The sequence below is a fragment of the Trichomycterus rosablanca genome, chromosome 20, assembly GCF_030014385.1.
Source record: "Trichomycterus rosablanca isolate fTriRos1 chromosome 20, fTriRos1.hap1, whole genome shotgun sequence".
NCBI classification, from domain to species: Eukaryota; Metazoa; Chordata; class Actinopteri; order Siluriformes; family Trichomycteridae; genus Trichomycterus; species Trichomycterus rosablanca.
The window spans coordinates 24,025,407-24,040,565 of NC_086007.1; the positions used below are offsets into that span (position 1 = coordinate 24,025,407).

Consider the following 15,159-nt stretch of genomic DNA (forward strand, 5'->3'; position numbering starts at 1 on the left):
CACCGGTCACAGCCCACCTTGACCCAGCCCGACAAAAACTCCACAACCCACCAAGACCTGAGCGATAATTAAACCGTTCACCGAACAATAAAGCTCACCGAGTCTGGAATGAGCTCCTGACGGCCCTCCAGCATAAAGTGCTTTCTGATGTGCCGTCACCACTTTCGCCCGCGCAAGATTAGCGGTTATTTTAAGGGTCGGCTCAGAGCAAGGCCGATTGTCTGCTCCGAGGCTTTATCTCTAAGACCCTTGTGAGCTAGAGACAAGCGGGAGAGGAGATTAGTTCAGAAGACAGTAGGTCTCAGCTTAATGAGAGTGGACTCCTGGTGATACTCAGGTCCTCTGTTTTTTCTCGCTCATCACGTTCATCCAGGCGTTTGGTAAAAGCTTTTCGATCCCCACAGGCACCTGGAATAGAATTCTTAATTAAAAGCTTTTATTGGAGTTTGTAGATGCAGCACTCAGTACAAAAAGTTTAGTGTGTGTGTGTGTTTATGAGTCTGTCTGATATCTTATTCTTTGTATTCGGTCAAAAGTGCATTTGTAATGTAAGGCACAGATGTTGGATTAGAATTAGGAGGGGTGTTCTTATCAGAATCTTAATCAGAATTAGGATTAATTGGCCATGTACACTCACTAGGGATGTAACGATGCACCACAAGACCGTTAAAAATCGATTCACATGTGTAACGATTCAAATCAGTTTACATGTATAATGAATTGATATTCACTTTAAACAGCAGAGGGCACTGGCACTATTCACCTCGCCTGGTTGACGTCACTATAGGGTTGCCAGGTTTGGAATTTTCCAGCCAAATTTATTATGTGAGGATACTTTTTTTTTTTACACAAAAAGGGAAATGTGCAGCATTGTTTTGCATAGTTTGTACCTACCTCAGAAATAAAAAGGCATTTATTATTTATATAAATAAAATATAAGCACAAATACAGTATTTTATTTTATTTTTTAAAGTAATAATAATAAAAGGAAACTTATTTGTCATAATTTGTCTTCAATTTCAGGGTATCGTGAATCGCAACGCATCGTGGGTAGAGTGTATCGTTACATCCCTAATGCTCACACATACAAGAAATTTGACTTTGGTTACATGGATGCTCGCAGTGCACATAAACACAACAAAAAAACACCTAAAACACACACAGCTCACTGTCTCTCACACACACACACACACTTTCATACCTGTAAACATTTGCACATGCAATGCACATTATAAGTTATAAGGTCCAGTTATTCTGATGTGCAATATAGAAAATATATAAACAGGAAATAAACAGTAAGTGTGAAAGACCGGTGTATGGAATAATAGATTTTTGGTTATACAGTGTCCATAGGAATAATATGAGAACATTAAGTGCAACTCCAAGATCTTGAATAGGCACAAATTTCCAGAGACATTCTCCAAAATGTTTTAGAAAACTTTACCAGATGCAAACTGGGGACTGGCTTTTTTTAAATAAATGACTATGGTTTAGGAATAGGATGTGTAACAAGCATAAGGTGAGATGAAAACACACTTTTGGCCCTGTGTGACTATAAAACGTTTCTGACAATATTCTGCTGCCCTCACCAGGCTGCCAACAAATAGTGCAGCACATAAAACTACAGTGGCCAAGAAAAAAATGTTTCAAATATTGTTATTGTTTCTTGGCAATATGATTTAATAATTTAATTTATTTCTGAGCTAAGCAGTGAAGTTGGAATTTTTCAGCCCCTCAGTGTCAAAAGTTGGAAGGAGAATAGTGCTACAACAAAGGGGTCGGGGGGAGACCCTTTTCATTGATGGGTGGAGAAAATGGGGCTGACAGAGCAACAGATGGTCTAAAGTCAGTAATTGTATAATCAGACAGTGCATCTATATGATAGCTCATGAAATGTAGCTTATTTAAAGGCCATGGAATATATGAACTAGATAAGTGAACGTAATAAAATGCTGTGAGTGTAGGTAGCAAATGTATGGATGTTCTTCACCATGGCTTGCAGTGTCTGCACAGATGGAGGGATTTGGGAGGTTTTTTCTTGTTTTGACACAGAGGTGAAACAAGTCAAGTCAAAATGTTTGAACATTGAACCTTGTCTGAAAGCAACTTTACAGATACCAGGAACAAAAACCCCTAAAGAAAAACATCAATAATATTACATGTTAAAAAAACTTTAAGAGGAACCAGACTCAGCAGGGACCTGCCCTCCTTGGGTGGCCTAGAGGATCATTTGGATCATTTAGATTAAATAAACAGATTAAAGTTAAAGTCATTACATTTCATTATCCTGGTAAAATAAAGTCTAATAGTGAGTCCTTGACATTTTGAGTGTGGTCATTACAGATTCTCATCACATCCAGCAGTCCAGCAGGAACGGCTTTGTTGTCATGGTGGCCTTAAATCTACGGAATTCAGCCTCAGGCACTTAAAAAGGTTCAAATCAGAGCCACCTTGGTGAAAAAAAAAACTGAAAATCATTGTCTCCAAAACATGATGTAATTGTGCAGAGTAGAGTGTGAGACTTCAGCATCTCTGATTATTACAGTATAAATAGAAAGTACACACAGGGCTCTCTCAGGACATCAGTGCCCACCTCCCCACCATCAACAAGGGGGAGTCTCAGGAAAAAAAGACAAGACCAATCCCATCCTATGAAGACATTTAGTGTAATCGGTTCTCTAATGACTGTACTGTTCTAGAAAAGCTGGAGATCAAGAGGTCGTTGTTGTATCGGCAAATGAAAAATGTCCATGTCTATCTTTTGTAATGAAGGGAACGGTCATTAGCCCAGAGGTCAAGTGCCCTGTACTTATTTAGTACACTATTAGATACACAATGCACTCCAATTTATTAAACTGCACCAAACATTGTGACCTCTGAAAAACAAAAAACAAGCACTGTCAATTCTTTCTGCTGGCTTTTTTTGGGAATCAGTTATGTTATATTTGGATGTGATTTGTTTCATGTTGGAGGACTAGGTAATGAAATTATTACCAAAGTATCTCTGTGGTTTACTCCCATTTGAATCAAAGACTGTTTGTGGACACCTGACCTTGAGCTTGTAGGGCATCCTATTCCAAAACCATAAGAGTTGTAATGAAGTTCCCATCAGGGGCTTAAAAGGCAAGATTTCAACAAGATTATAAAATGTGGGTCTGTGGGAATGTGCACTGAGGTTGGGCAAGAAGGCCTGGCTCACAATTTGTTATGAGTTTCTGGCTAGATTCAAGTGTTAAGAAGTCATTGTTTGGTTAACACTGTTGGTTAATGCACTGAATGGGCACAGATTTCCACAGATATTTATGAGCCCTGTAATTTGGGGAAGTAACTTATTAATGCATGTGATTTTGGAATGACCATGTGTCCACGTACTTCTGATAAAATGCATGCTGCCATTCCAAAACTGGTTGCTTTATATTCATATTGGGGTTTTTTTCTGAGTAAGACTGTGTGAATCCCATCCTGCTGAATTTAGGTGATGACCACACGTTACATCATCTTTAAATCTGAGAGAAATTTGTGTAAGGCTCAAGATTGTCAAGAAAGGGATTAGGAGAACAGATATGTCCGATTTCTGGCCAAGAAAAACGTCAGTGCAGAGTCAGAGGCTTTTTTGGGAACAAAGAAATCACATTCAGTACATCTTGAAGCTTAAAACAATATAAGATGTCAGCATCCTGATTTAAGCATTCTGCAGCGGTTCTTGATGCTGAATTCAGTTTCAATTCAGCTGAGCTCCTCTGTCAGTTCTGTCGGTTCTGTGGATCCACTAACAAGCTGGCTCATCTGGATAATAGAGGCTGCTGGGATCAGTTGATCTACCTTCAGCTGACCAGCTTGGAGGAAAATGTTGTCTGTAAGTCAGCCTTGTTGTGCCTGTCTCAGATTTTTGCTTTGCCTCTTTAGATTTAGGGTCAGTACTGAGATTTATATCAGTAAACAAACCTTATTTGTTTTCTGGTACCTTTTCTCTCAGATTTTAAAATCTCTTGAGATTAAAGGTGCTTTAGGTAGAATCTTTTTTTTTGTAGAGGAGGAACAACAGCAGAAAATTGTGGTTTCTATTTGGAGTCTTCTGTTGTGTCATTTATTAGTAAGCAATAAAGAATTGAAGGTGTGAAGAGAATATCTCTAATGTGACTAGCACGAGAAACGTAAACACAGTCCGGTTCTGCATTTTTCAAATATTTAAAATTAAAATTCAGTTTTATCATGTTGATTCTGAATAGTAAGAACTATTTAAAATTGGCCAGTGACCTGGTGAGTGTAGGTGAACACTTTTTTTGGGACACCATTCTGGAACGTTCTATGAGGTCTCAGCCATGTTAATATTACTTTTTAAGAAATACCATTTTGTAAACAAGATTTTGTTTTCCATATTTATTATGAGTCACAAGGGTTCTTTAATTGTTTGTTGATATGGTATTATTTTTATATTGGACCATCGATGCTGAAAGAATAAATAAATATATGATTTATTTGACATGCTCCAATCTGTTTTTGTTGCAGGTGATTCCCAGCGAATCGAGATGCCGAGAAAAGACATTGAAGCTATTAGGGGCCAAATGGTTCTTCTAGAGGCTTGGTACACTCCCACATCCGACATCGAGAAAAACACTGTCAGCTGGAACTTCATGGCTAATGACCCCAAACAAGTGAGTGGCAAGTGTCCTGGCAGCGAGAGTGTACTGATTTCCTCACATGATTATTGGTTCAGCTGTGCCCAAAATACCCGGTTTAGCTCATTTTTCTGCTGGCACAGATGTTCTCAAGTTTCAGATGGTCCAATTAACCCTAAAGCGGGGGGTGTATCAATGTTGATAAACATATTTGTGGCGCAGCAGTAAATTATGCTAGTCCATTACTGCTGGGATCTAGGGTGCACATCCACAGTGGTGAGATCTTTTGGTTGGGGCATTTACATACAGACATGACGGGCTATATCTGAGTGGGGATGGCCAGTGGCAGTGATGGATTGGAGTACTGTCTGGGGTGTGTTACTACATTGCACCCAGTGATTCGGGGTAACCATAACCACCACAACCCTGACCAGGATGAAGCAGTGGTAAATGAGTATTAATGAATACTGATAAATGTCATACAGTACAGATGTTACTCACACTGAACCCTGACCTCAACCACATTCAGTCCCTTTGGAATGAAATAAAATGCAATGCCATATATGCCAAAATGGAATTACTAATGGCTACCCCCACCCCAAACCAACACCTTGAACATTTGTTATGGTCTTTTCTTCATCTCGCAAGCTAGTCATTTCCAAAATACCAATTGTGAATGTGCTCCTGCTTGCACAACCCTTGATCTGATCAAGAAAAGCCCATTCAGACATGTCTCCAATCTGTGGCCACTTCTTATCACCTGCTAGTGTTGGGTTCCCACACAGAGCCATATCGCATACAGAGGGTCATGCTAGGCTCCGTGTGACCCCTCCCCCCATTCACGCAAGCACCCGGACCAGTACCAGTGTTACTGATGTATGTTATGTGTATGTTGTGTCATGTTGTAGATCATCTCCTACTCCTCAGGCCAGATAGGGAGTCATGAATTTAGAAAGCGGGTTGGCTTCGCTGTGCCCATGCCCTCCACCAACCTGTCGATCTACATCAACAACACTCAGGAGTCCGATTCAGGCCGCTACCTCTGCAACGTTATAATTCCTGGAGCACCCGGCCTGTCTGGAGAGCTGTGGCTTAACGTCAAGAGTAAGTTTAAAGTCAATTCATTCAGAGCCTGTAGCACTTTATTAGGTACATCTGTCTGGAACAACCATTCATTTCAAGCTACACCCAGCATACAGATGAACCTTGTTGGTATTCACTTACTGACTGTGGCCCATCTGTTGCTCTGTCCACGTTCTCACATCTCAAAGAAATTGCTGTTTAGGATAATGCAGTGTATGATTGGAGTTTGTGTTTTTTATCCCACATTTTCAGTTCCACCCTCCACCCCAGTGTGCTCTATGACTGGGGATCCTGTGCTGAGGGGAAATGTGACATTCAGCTGTAAGTCCAGCCACGGCAAACCTGAACCTCAGTACAAGTGGACCAAGGCTGCTCCTGCCTCAGAGGTCTTCTTTTCTCCAGTGCAGAGTAAGATTGTATTACTGCTGTTTCCATGTATGGAGTGTCCTGTTGTACCTGGGGATGAATAGCACTGGTCAAGCGTGTCCTGTCACACGTTGAAATTTGGATATGTGTCAGTAGTGCTAGTTTTTTGTTTGATTGGTTGGGTTTAAAGTCAAGTTTGCCAGCAACATGTTTCATCTAGTGCTGTTGTGTTTTCTCTTAAAATCATGGACAGGAAGCATGTGTTAGCCCTCAATGTCTCTGATTGCAGACTAGGTTATGGAAAAGGTTTTTTGGACAGTGTCTGTGGCATTTATACCCACTTATTGAAAAGAGCATTTGTGTATTCAGGCACTGATGTTGAACAAAAAGGCTTGGCTCACAAACATTCCAATTCATCCCAAAAGGGGATTATTATTGATTGATATAGTCAGGACATCTCCTTTCCAAACTGTTACCACAAAGTAGGAAACATATTTAGAAGTGGATGCGACTAAAACTCCTGAACTCAATATTTAGGAGTTTTGAACACATGCTGTTGGTTGAACGGTACGTCTTATGTTCCACTACAATAAACAATGGGTTCTGAAATGTGTTTTATTGTTTGCAAGTCAGCTATAATCTGTGCAAGTCTTACGTCAGTGCCAGCTGGTCACAAATTAGACTTAGACTTGTTGTGTATTTCTCACTGATTCCCAGCACGTGGGACTCAGATTAAACTGTGATGATTCTTATGTATTAATGAAAAAGGGATCAGACAATCTTCTGCATATAAGTAATGCAGCTTTCTGTATAATCCTCTCCTTTATATATATATATATATATATATATATATATATATATACACACACACACACTGTACGTATTGTTATCTCACAAATGCCTACCTCTCTGTGCCATTCATTTCTGGGTTTTTTCATGCACATATATTCTTGTTTGAAAGTTGTGACCCCCTTGTTTAAAATTTTTCTCATGTTTATTAGTCACTAATAGTTTTCTATTTCTGTCAGGTAGAAAGTTTTTGTGTTGTAACTTGCCGGTGGATTGAGTAGCTGGTTGAATTACATACGATGGATTATTCACATGTGTTTTCCTTTGTTTCATTTTAATTTCATAGTCTCCCATATTTTGGCCAATATTACAAAACTGTTACAGCTAGCATGTTTCAAGGGTGCTTGTTTTCAGTGCCTAACATAATTTTCTTGAGTCCCGCGCAGCTTATTTCTTTATTATTTTTCTTTATTATTTTCTTGGTTTCTGTTTTTCTCTAGTTATTATTTTCTTTCTTGTGTTTCCTGTTAAGTCTCCTCCACCTGGGTTTATCTATAGTCCTCTCAGCATTAGAGTTACATCTGTTGTGTCTGTTTTAGACAATCACCAACCCCTTAAACAATATGTTCAATAAATTATACCATGTTTTTATGGACCTTGTTTTGTGCACTTTGTGCACAGGCAGTCATTGTTAAAATGTTGCAAAGATGGAACCATATTTATTTTGTATATCTGGCTTTTTACACTTAGCAATAGCTGTGACTGAGAAACCTTAATAATTAATTAGTGTCCACATAATGTTGGCGATTTAGTGTACATGCAACCTTACATATCACTTTTCTCTGCAATGCTCTCCCAGAGTGGAGGTCATGTCCTCAGCCGATGCTTGTTCTTGGCTACTTGGGTAAGGTATTTGTTAAAACTAGACTTCAGTTAAGTTTAGCTAGTTTAGTAGAACACCGGGCCCCATACTCATCAAGCATCTACGAATTACTCTTTGTCACTAATATGATTCTTCTTAACTTAAGTCCTTTATATATATGTATGTAAATCTAAATCTAATACGAGAAGCTCGATGAATACCGGCCTAGGTCAATAATTTCACCACATTGTAGACTCACATTGATTCCTCACCATTAGCTGCTTATGAATGTGGCAAGTCAAGTGTTAATTGAAAGTGTGTGTGGATTGTTCAGTCACCTCTCCCTCTCCGAAATATGTGCAGTCACTAGCAGTGGATTCTTACAGACAGCAGATGTCACATTTGCAGTGACAATAAGCCGAATAAATGACCTTCCCTCCCTCAGACAAGGATACTTGAGTCTGTAAGCACCAGGCAGGCTGGTAGCACCACTGAGGCTCAAATTCAGGAGCTCGAACTTTCTGCAGAGATGGGCTAAAGCATGACACTTCTTATTTTTGTACTTAATGAACAATAAAACCAGATTAAGAAAATGCAGTTTGTTATTTCTATAACAGCTTTGCTGATGACTTTTGGTTTATTCTATCTATCCTTCTTCGTGTGCTGATTGTTAAAATCCTTGACAATTTCTTGCTTTCAGATGAAAGACAGGGCACCCTCAGATTGAACAACCTGACCAAAAACATGTCTGGCAAATATGTATGCAAGGCAAGCAACACAGCCGGGAGCGAGAGCTGCCACATCAACTTAGAAGTGTCCACCCGTAAGTAATAACTCAAATGTAATTCAGCATCATCTGTGCTGACAGGAAATTAAAAAGGGTATCTCCTTATCTTGCAGCAAGCAATGCGTGGATGATAGCCGGAGTTACTGTGGGTTCGGTGGTGGGGCTTGTGGCTCTGGTCCTCTTACTGCTCTTCATCCTCAGAAGGAACTGTGACACAGAAGAGGAAATGGCCAACGAAATCAAGTGAGCTGTCTACCTTCTGTCTCTGAACTGTTCTCACTCTATTTCACGCTCTAATTTGTTCATTTGGTGGTGGCACTGCCAGGTTGTCACTGCTGGGCTTTTGAGCAAGGCCCTTAACCCTCAATTGCTTAGACAGCGTACTGTCAGCGTACTTTAAGTCGCTTTGGATAAAAGTGTCTGCTAAATGCCAAAAATGTAAATGTTAAAAAGGCATAGGGCATGGGCATGATCACTTTAGAATGAAATACACACAGAAGGATAAAAGGGACATTGTTTTGTCATTTCTGACTGATGTTCTTATTACAGGGAGGACGCTCAGGCTCCGAAGCGGGTTTCTTGGGCGAAGAGTGGCACCGGATCAGACATCATGTCTAAGAATGGAACTCTGTCCTCTATAGTCACCGGCCCTCCTCCACAGGATCCGCGGCACACACCAAACAACAACTACTCATATTCCACTGGGGTCTGTAACTCATCCACTGTCCCTGTAGCACCTGTAAGCACCCAGCTCTGCCCAGCGGAGCCCAATCCACTGCATGGACTGCCTGGGTACAACGTCAGCAAAATACCCGTCCATTCCCATCATCACCAAGCTCTGAGCTCAGACAACAACAACACACTCAGGACTGAAGGTGCTCAGCCTCAGGTCCCACGCCCCATCCCCATGCCTGTCAGATCAGTGACAATCGTGGGCGCTGTGCCAGTAATGGTGCCCACTCCGAACCAGGCCGGCTCTCTTGTGTAGCCCAGTCAGGGAAGCAAATGGGCGTGTATATGTTGGAGTTTCTACTTTTATATTTAGGATTTAAGAATATATCTAGAGATTTCTTTATGGGTTTAGTAGTTTGTTTTATAAAATATTGGTGTTTCAAAAGTTTACATACACTTGTAAGATAAACGTACACTATATGGCCACTAGTACACTTGATCATGATCATGGTGGACACCCCATTTCAAAACCATGGACATTAATATGGAGTTGGTCCCACCTAGTGGCTGTAACAGCCCTCAGTGTCCTGTGAAGGCTTTCTACAGTATTTTAGAACATGTCTGTGGGAATTTTTGTCAAAATCAGACAAGACGAGAAAGCCTGGCTTGCAGTCGTTTTCATTAATCCCAATACTGTTCACTGGGGTTGAGGTCAGGGCTACTGGGCGATTCTGGCACTGACCTTTACAACCAGTTTGTCAAACCATTTCTTCATGTACCTTGCTTTGTGCACCAAAGAACACTTTATTTTGTTGCATTATGTTACATTATTAGGGGGCGCACAGGTGGCAAATGGTAAATTACATTAACCCACTACCGCTAGGATCCAGGGTTTGAATCCCAACCGTTGCTATTGGTTAATCAAGCATATTTATACAGACATGATTGGCTATGTTTGTATGTAGGTTTGAAACACATGAGCATAATAATTGGGGGGACTGCATACTTTTGGTCATATAGTGTGTGTGTGTGTGTGTGTGTTATTTCTTAAAAACAGGATCAGAAATAAACAACAACTAAGATTATCACTGATTATTAAGTGATGTGTAAAGTTCTATATTGTAATTACATTTAGTGGCTTGACCTTCTGATTCCTTATTAGTGCTTTGGATTGGCAACAGCTTGTGACTTTCCTGTGCCTATATAAATAGGGCCAGTTTGACTGCACCCATTAATAAAGACATGGAACAGTGATCTCCTGCTAAGGTCTGAAAGAAACCCCTTACTGTCACAATATGCTGAGAGGAAATCTGTCTGGATGGTCAGCTGTCTTATACAAATGTATGTAAACGTTTGCCTGTATATCTTTATACTGTATATTCCTACAGAGAGTGTTGTTTATTGATTCGGGGAATTTAACGTTCAAATCATTTGTTCTACAGATCCAATAATTCTTCAGATTCTGTTTCTGATTGTATTTGATCTTTTTTAATGTTTACTATAGTTCAGATTTGTGAACAAGTTACAGAAGTCGCTGGATTACTGGAACCAGTTCAGCTATTAGAGCGATTTGATTTGAGTAAACTGTGCTGTATTTGATGTGGGTTATAACTTTAAAATTTAACATTGTGCCTCTTTTTTGCTCAGGTGTTTCTCTGATAGCCATTCCCAATTACAGATCTTACAGCCTGAACAAATGTTTTATTGTCATATTTTTACCATTAAACAAAACTGTAAACGTTACAGATTACCTGCTATTCTGTATCATCTAATTGAAATGTGGATTTGAGGGTCATGGATATCTCCACAGGGAAATTTGTTATACATTCAACAGTATCCACACAAAACATCAGACAGTAATCATTGAACAGCAAATCCAACATTGTGATCTAAATAGCCAGTGCTCAATAATGAGGCTAGCAATGGCTGGGATAAGAGAGTTTTTAAATCTTGGCAAATTATATCTGCAGCCAAACAGAAGCAACTTGAACTCTGTGAACTGTGGGGTGGCTAGATCTCCTGACCCTTATACGGATGAGTTAAATCATTAAAGGTCATACCTGTAATCTTCTGCACACACTTTAATGTACCAGTTTCAACAAAGTATAAAATATGTTTATAAAATTACTGTCAACATTAAAATTTAATTTAATGCTTACGATAAAACTGAATGTGCTAATGGGTGGAATGAATCACATGTTGGATAAAACTCTCAGTTGCAATTCCAATTCATCTGAAAGATGTTAAGCAGAATTAGGAATCAGTAGAACTGTGCAGGCCACTGGAGTTCCTTCACATCAGATTCCTTAAACCTTGTCTTTAAGAGCCTGGCTTTGTGTATGGTTGTACATTAATGCTGCAAACTGTTGCCACATATTATTGATTTTATACACTTGTTAGTGATGTGTGTGACCGAAACACCTAAATTCCATAATTAGAGTTATTTACACATGACTACACCGGCCTGCCTACCTGTGTTTTACTAATCAGTGCCATGAGGGTGTGAGCTGTGTGTTATCTTGATAAACAGAAGGAAAACAAAACCTGTGTGTGAGAAACACACCGACATGGCTTACAGTCACACCGTATTCCTTTTTTGGATTTTAACCTTTTGCTTTGGTGAGTAGGAATGATGTGCTAGTAGATTTAGATTTTGGAATTTGGAAAATACTGATATACTTATTAAATTCAGTCACTTCACCTTCAGTCTCTCATTTCAGGTGAGGTCCTGTCCTGGGACGCAGTGGTGGTAAAGAGCTCAGTGTTTGCCCGCTCCGGCTCCTCAGCTGAGCTTTCCTGCCATTACAGCACCCATGTCTCTGAGGGTTTCACTCTGGAGTGGCGTTACGCCGCCCCAGGAACCCCTGCCGTCCAAGCGAAAAGGGTAAGCACCTACCTAAACAAAATTCTTTACCAGATCGAAACAGTTATGATGCACTTTATTCACAAGACAGATCTGTACAGGTAATGTACTACAATGGGAAACTCTACTGGGTGAACTCATGGGAAAGCAGAATGGCTTTAGTCCAGAACCCACCAGTTGCCAAAGATGCTTCTGTGAAGTTCTTTAACGTCCAGCCTGATGACAGTGGACTATATATATGTGACATTACAAATCCAAACGACTGGTCTGGAAGTGGACAGGGTCTGATCAACCTGACTGTACTAGGTAAGAGACATTCAATTTAATACACCAGTAATACTTTTGGAATCAAAATAACATCCATGCATTAATGCACTCCTTCAGAAGGTAGTGTGGGAGCTGACCATCACCCAAACAACATCATTCAATGATGTTATGTTGGTAATATTATGTTTATTGTGTTCTCAGTTGCATCCTGTGTTGTATATTTCGTATATGGAAGTGCCTTTGGGTCCTTGAAAAGTGCTTTATAAATGTATGTATGTATTATTATTACTATCATCTGATCAGTGTGGGTCTCTTTTGATTGCTAAATGAGGGAAAGGGCTGAGAAAGTGCACAGAGCAACACAGGCCACAGTCAGTATTATTATACCAATAGTTGCTCAATGAGTGTATGTCTATATGCAGATTCTCTCAAAATGTAATGCTCCTTCCAATAAAGAGGTTAGTGATATTTAAGAGGTTCGATTAGATATATAAATGATGCCAATATGTTTAGGATGTCACTGATTTCATTTATCTGCAAATATGGTCAGCACCACTTTTTTCTGGTCACCTTTTATTTAAATGCATTAAATCATGCTTATGTAAGATAGAGCTTATGGAATTTTACCTACATAACAACAGGGCAGTTGTTGCCTAGAAGCTAACGTACTGGACTAGTAATTAAAAGTTTGCTGGTTTAGGCCCCATAACTGCCAGGTTGTCACTGTTGTTAAACAAGGTCCTTAACCCTCAAAAGCTTAGACATTATAATGTCACAGTACTGTAAGTTGCTTTGGATAAAAGCATCTACTAAGTGCTGAAAATGTAAATGTAGAAAAGTGTACATGATTTTGACTCTGATTCACTTTTTTAGTGCCTCCATCTGTGCCTGCTTGTCAGCTAAGTGGCAACACCTATGTGGGGAATGACATCACTCTTACATGTCAAAGCTCCCAGGGAGTTCCTTTACCCATCTATTCCTGGAGCAGAGAAAAGGACACAGCACCTCTGCCCCCCAACAACATTGTGGAAGGTATGTAATATATATGCATTCATCTCTCTAAGACCATTTGGATTAATACAGTAGCTCACTGCAGATAAGCCCAACCCTCAGTCTAATCTTAAGCTCCTGATATCAGCACACGGTTGTTTGCTACACAAACATTAAAAAAACAGTGCTGATATAGTCAAGAATTTTAAGTGACCCTTCATATTTCTACAGTGCCAGTGGTAGGGTGGTGGTAGCTCAGGAAGTTTAAGTTACTGGGCTAGTGATCAGAAGGTCACTGGTGTAAACCTCATAACCAAGTTGTTACTGTGTAGACCTTGAGCAAGACTCCTAACTCTCAAGTGTTTGGATTGCATTTTATACCAGTTATAAGTTGTTTTGGAAAAAAAGTGTTCCAAAGCAACACTTTGGATGGAGGGAGGGAGGGAGTAAGTTTAGGTATACTGTATTAAAGTAAAAAGTATTAAAGAAAGCACACATTACTCTACAAAACAATGTAGCTGAATAAATAAAGATATGTGATATATAATATAGTTAATGTCACAGTTACCAAGTTTCCCATTACCTTTGCTGTGCCATATGCTAAAGGAAATGTTTCCATGATGTGTTCCAGATCAGCGTACTGGCTCTCTTCATTTGTTTAACTTATCTGTTGCCTTTACTGGGACATACACTTGCACAGCGTCCAATGATCTGGGTCAAGCCGCATGCAGCATATCTGTAAAAGTGGCCAGTGAGTAGGAAGACACATCCTCATCAGTTTCAATAAAAGCATGTTTAAAATCTGGCTGCTGTATGTATGTATGTATGTTATAGATTTTCTGTTTGATAGATAGCAACAGCGCAGCAGTGGTGGGTTGGGTGCTGATGGGAGTGTTTCTTGTCGTCCTGCTGATCGCAGCTGTGGCCGCGTCTGTCTTCTGCTACAGGAAGAGGGCTCACCGCAGCACAAAGAACATCAGGTGTGTGTATTTAAATGGAAGACAAGACACACAGTTTAAATGATTATATAACTAAACAAACCAGTCTTCAATCTAAAGGTGACCCGACTGACCAGATAGGGTTTGCCTGCAATGACTTGACGTGGTTTTAAACACCTCAGTGTAATGATGGGAGAGGAATAGCACTCCAACCAAAAATGTAACGCCAAACATTAAGCATCATGTGTTTAGAAGCATAGCATATGATGAAGCATAATATGTAAAACTGTCCAAATGTAAAATATGACCATGTATTGGACCATGTTACTTTCCCGTTTCCTCAGGGGTCCAGCTTTATAAACCAATGAATCTACTTACATGGCATTTAATACAAAAAGGTTTTCAAATGACAGCTTTTATGTATTTCAGCTTGTTTGTTCTAATTCTAAATGCATCATAGAGGTGACTGTTCAGTTTCACAACAATCTTGTAAGGTATCCTCTATTCATGGTAATGATTTTCCATTTGCGACCACTCTTCCTCTTTGCTGATGAGTTTTATCTGTTTGTCATGACCTTTGAAACTAAGTTCTTTTTTCAGTTTAGTTCTTTGTAAAAAAATATATATAATTCATTAAATAAAATGTTCTTAAAATTCAGTTTAGGCACCTTTAAACCTCAGTGGTTATTATTTCCTTCTACTATAAATGATGTTCTATAAATGTAGTTTTAATATCTCTCTCTTTCTTCCTCAGTGAGACGAATTTAAGTCCTTTAGGAAGGTCCCAGTCGAAGGGTCCTCTGCTTTCTGCTCACTTCGAGGGTGATCAGTCTCCACAGCTTCGAGTCTCCCACTTCAGTCCTCTGGTATAAATCCAGTTATTACCAGCTTTACCTCATACTGACCACTTTATTCATCTGTAA

At 39.7% G+C, this 15,159-nt stretch overlaps 2 protein-coding genes across 2 annotated transcripts; both read left to right on the forward strand.

Annotated features, from left to right (window-relative positions):
- Positions 1-4,484: 4,484 nt before the first annotated feature.
- esamb (endothelial cell adhesion molecule b) lies at positions 4,485-9,494 on the forward strand. The gene is made up of 7 exons (XM_063016513.1): positions 4,485-4,655; positions 5,528-5,723; positions 5,955-6,110; positions 7,717-7,761; positions 8,420-8,542; positions 8,620-8,749; positions 9,056-9,494. The coding sequence occupies exons 1-7, from the start codon at positions 4,485-4,487 to the stop codon at positions 9,492-9,494; spliced, it is 1,260 nt and encodes a 419-aa protein (XP_062872583.1).
- Positions 9,495-11,745: 2,251 nt separating this feature from the next.
- Positions 11,746-15,108, forward strand: LOC134334794 (V-set and immunoglobulin domain-containing protein 2-like). The gene is made up of 7 exons (XM_063017254.1): positions 11,746-11,797; positions 11,899-12,062; positions 12,143-12,347; positions 13,182-13,340; positions 13,930-14,049; positions 14,149-14,278; positions 14,991-15,108. Exons 1-7 carry the CDS (start codon positions 11,746-11,748, stop codon positions 15,106-15,108), a joined length of 948 nt encoding a protein of 315 aa, XP_062873324.1.
- The last annotated feature ends 51 nt before the right edge of the window (positions 15,109-15,159 follow it).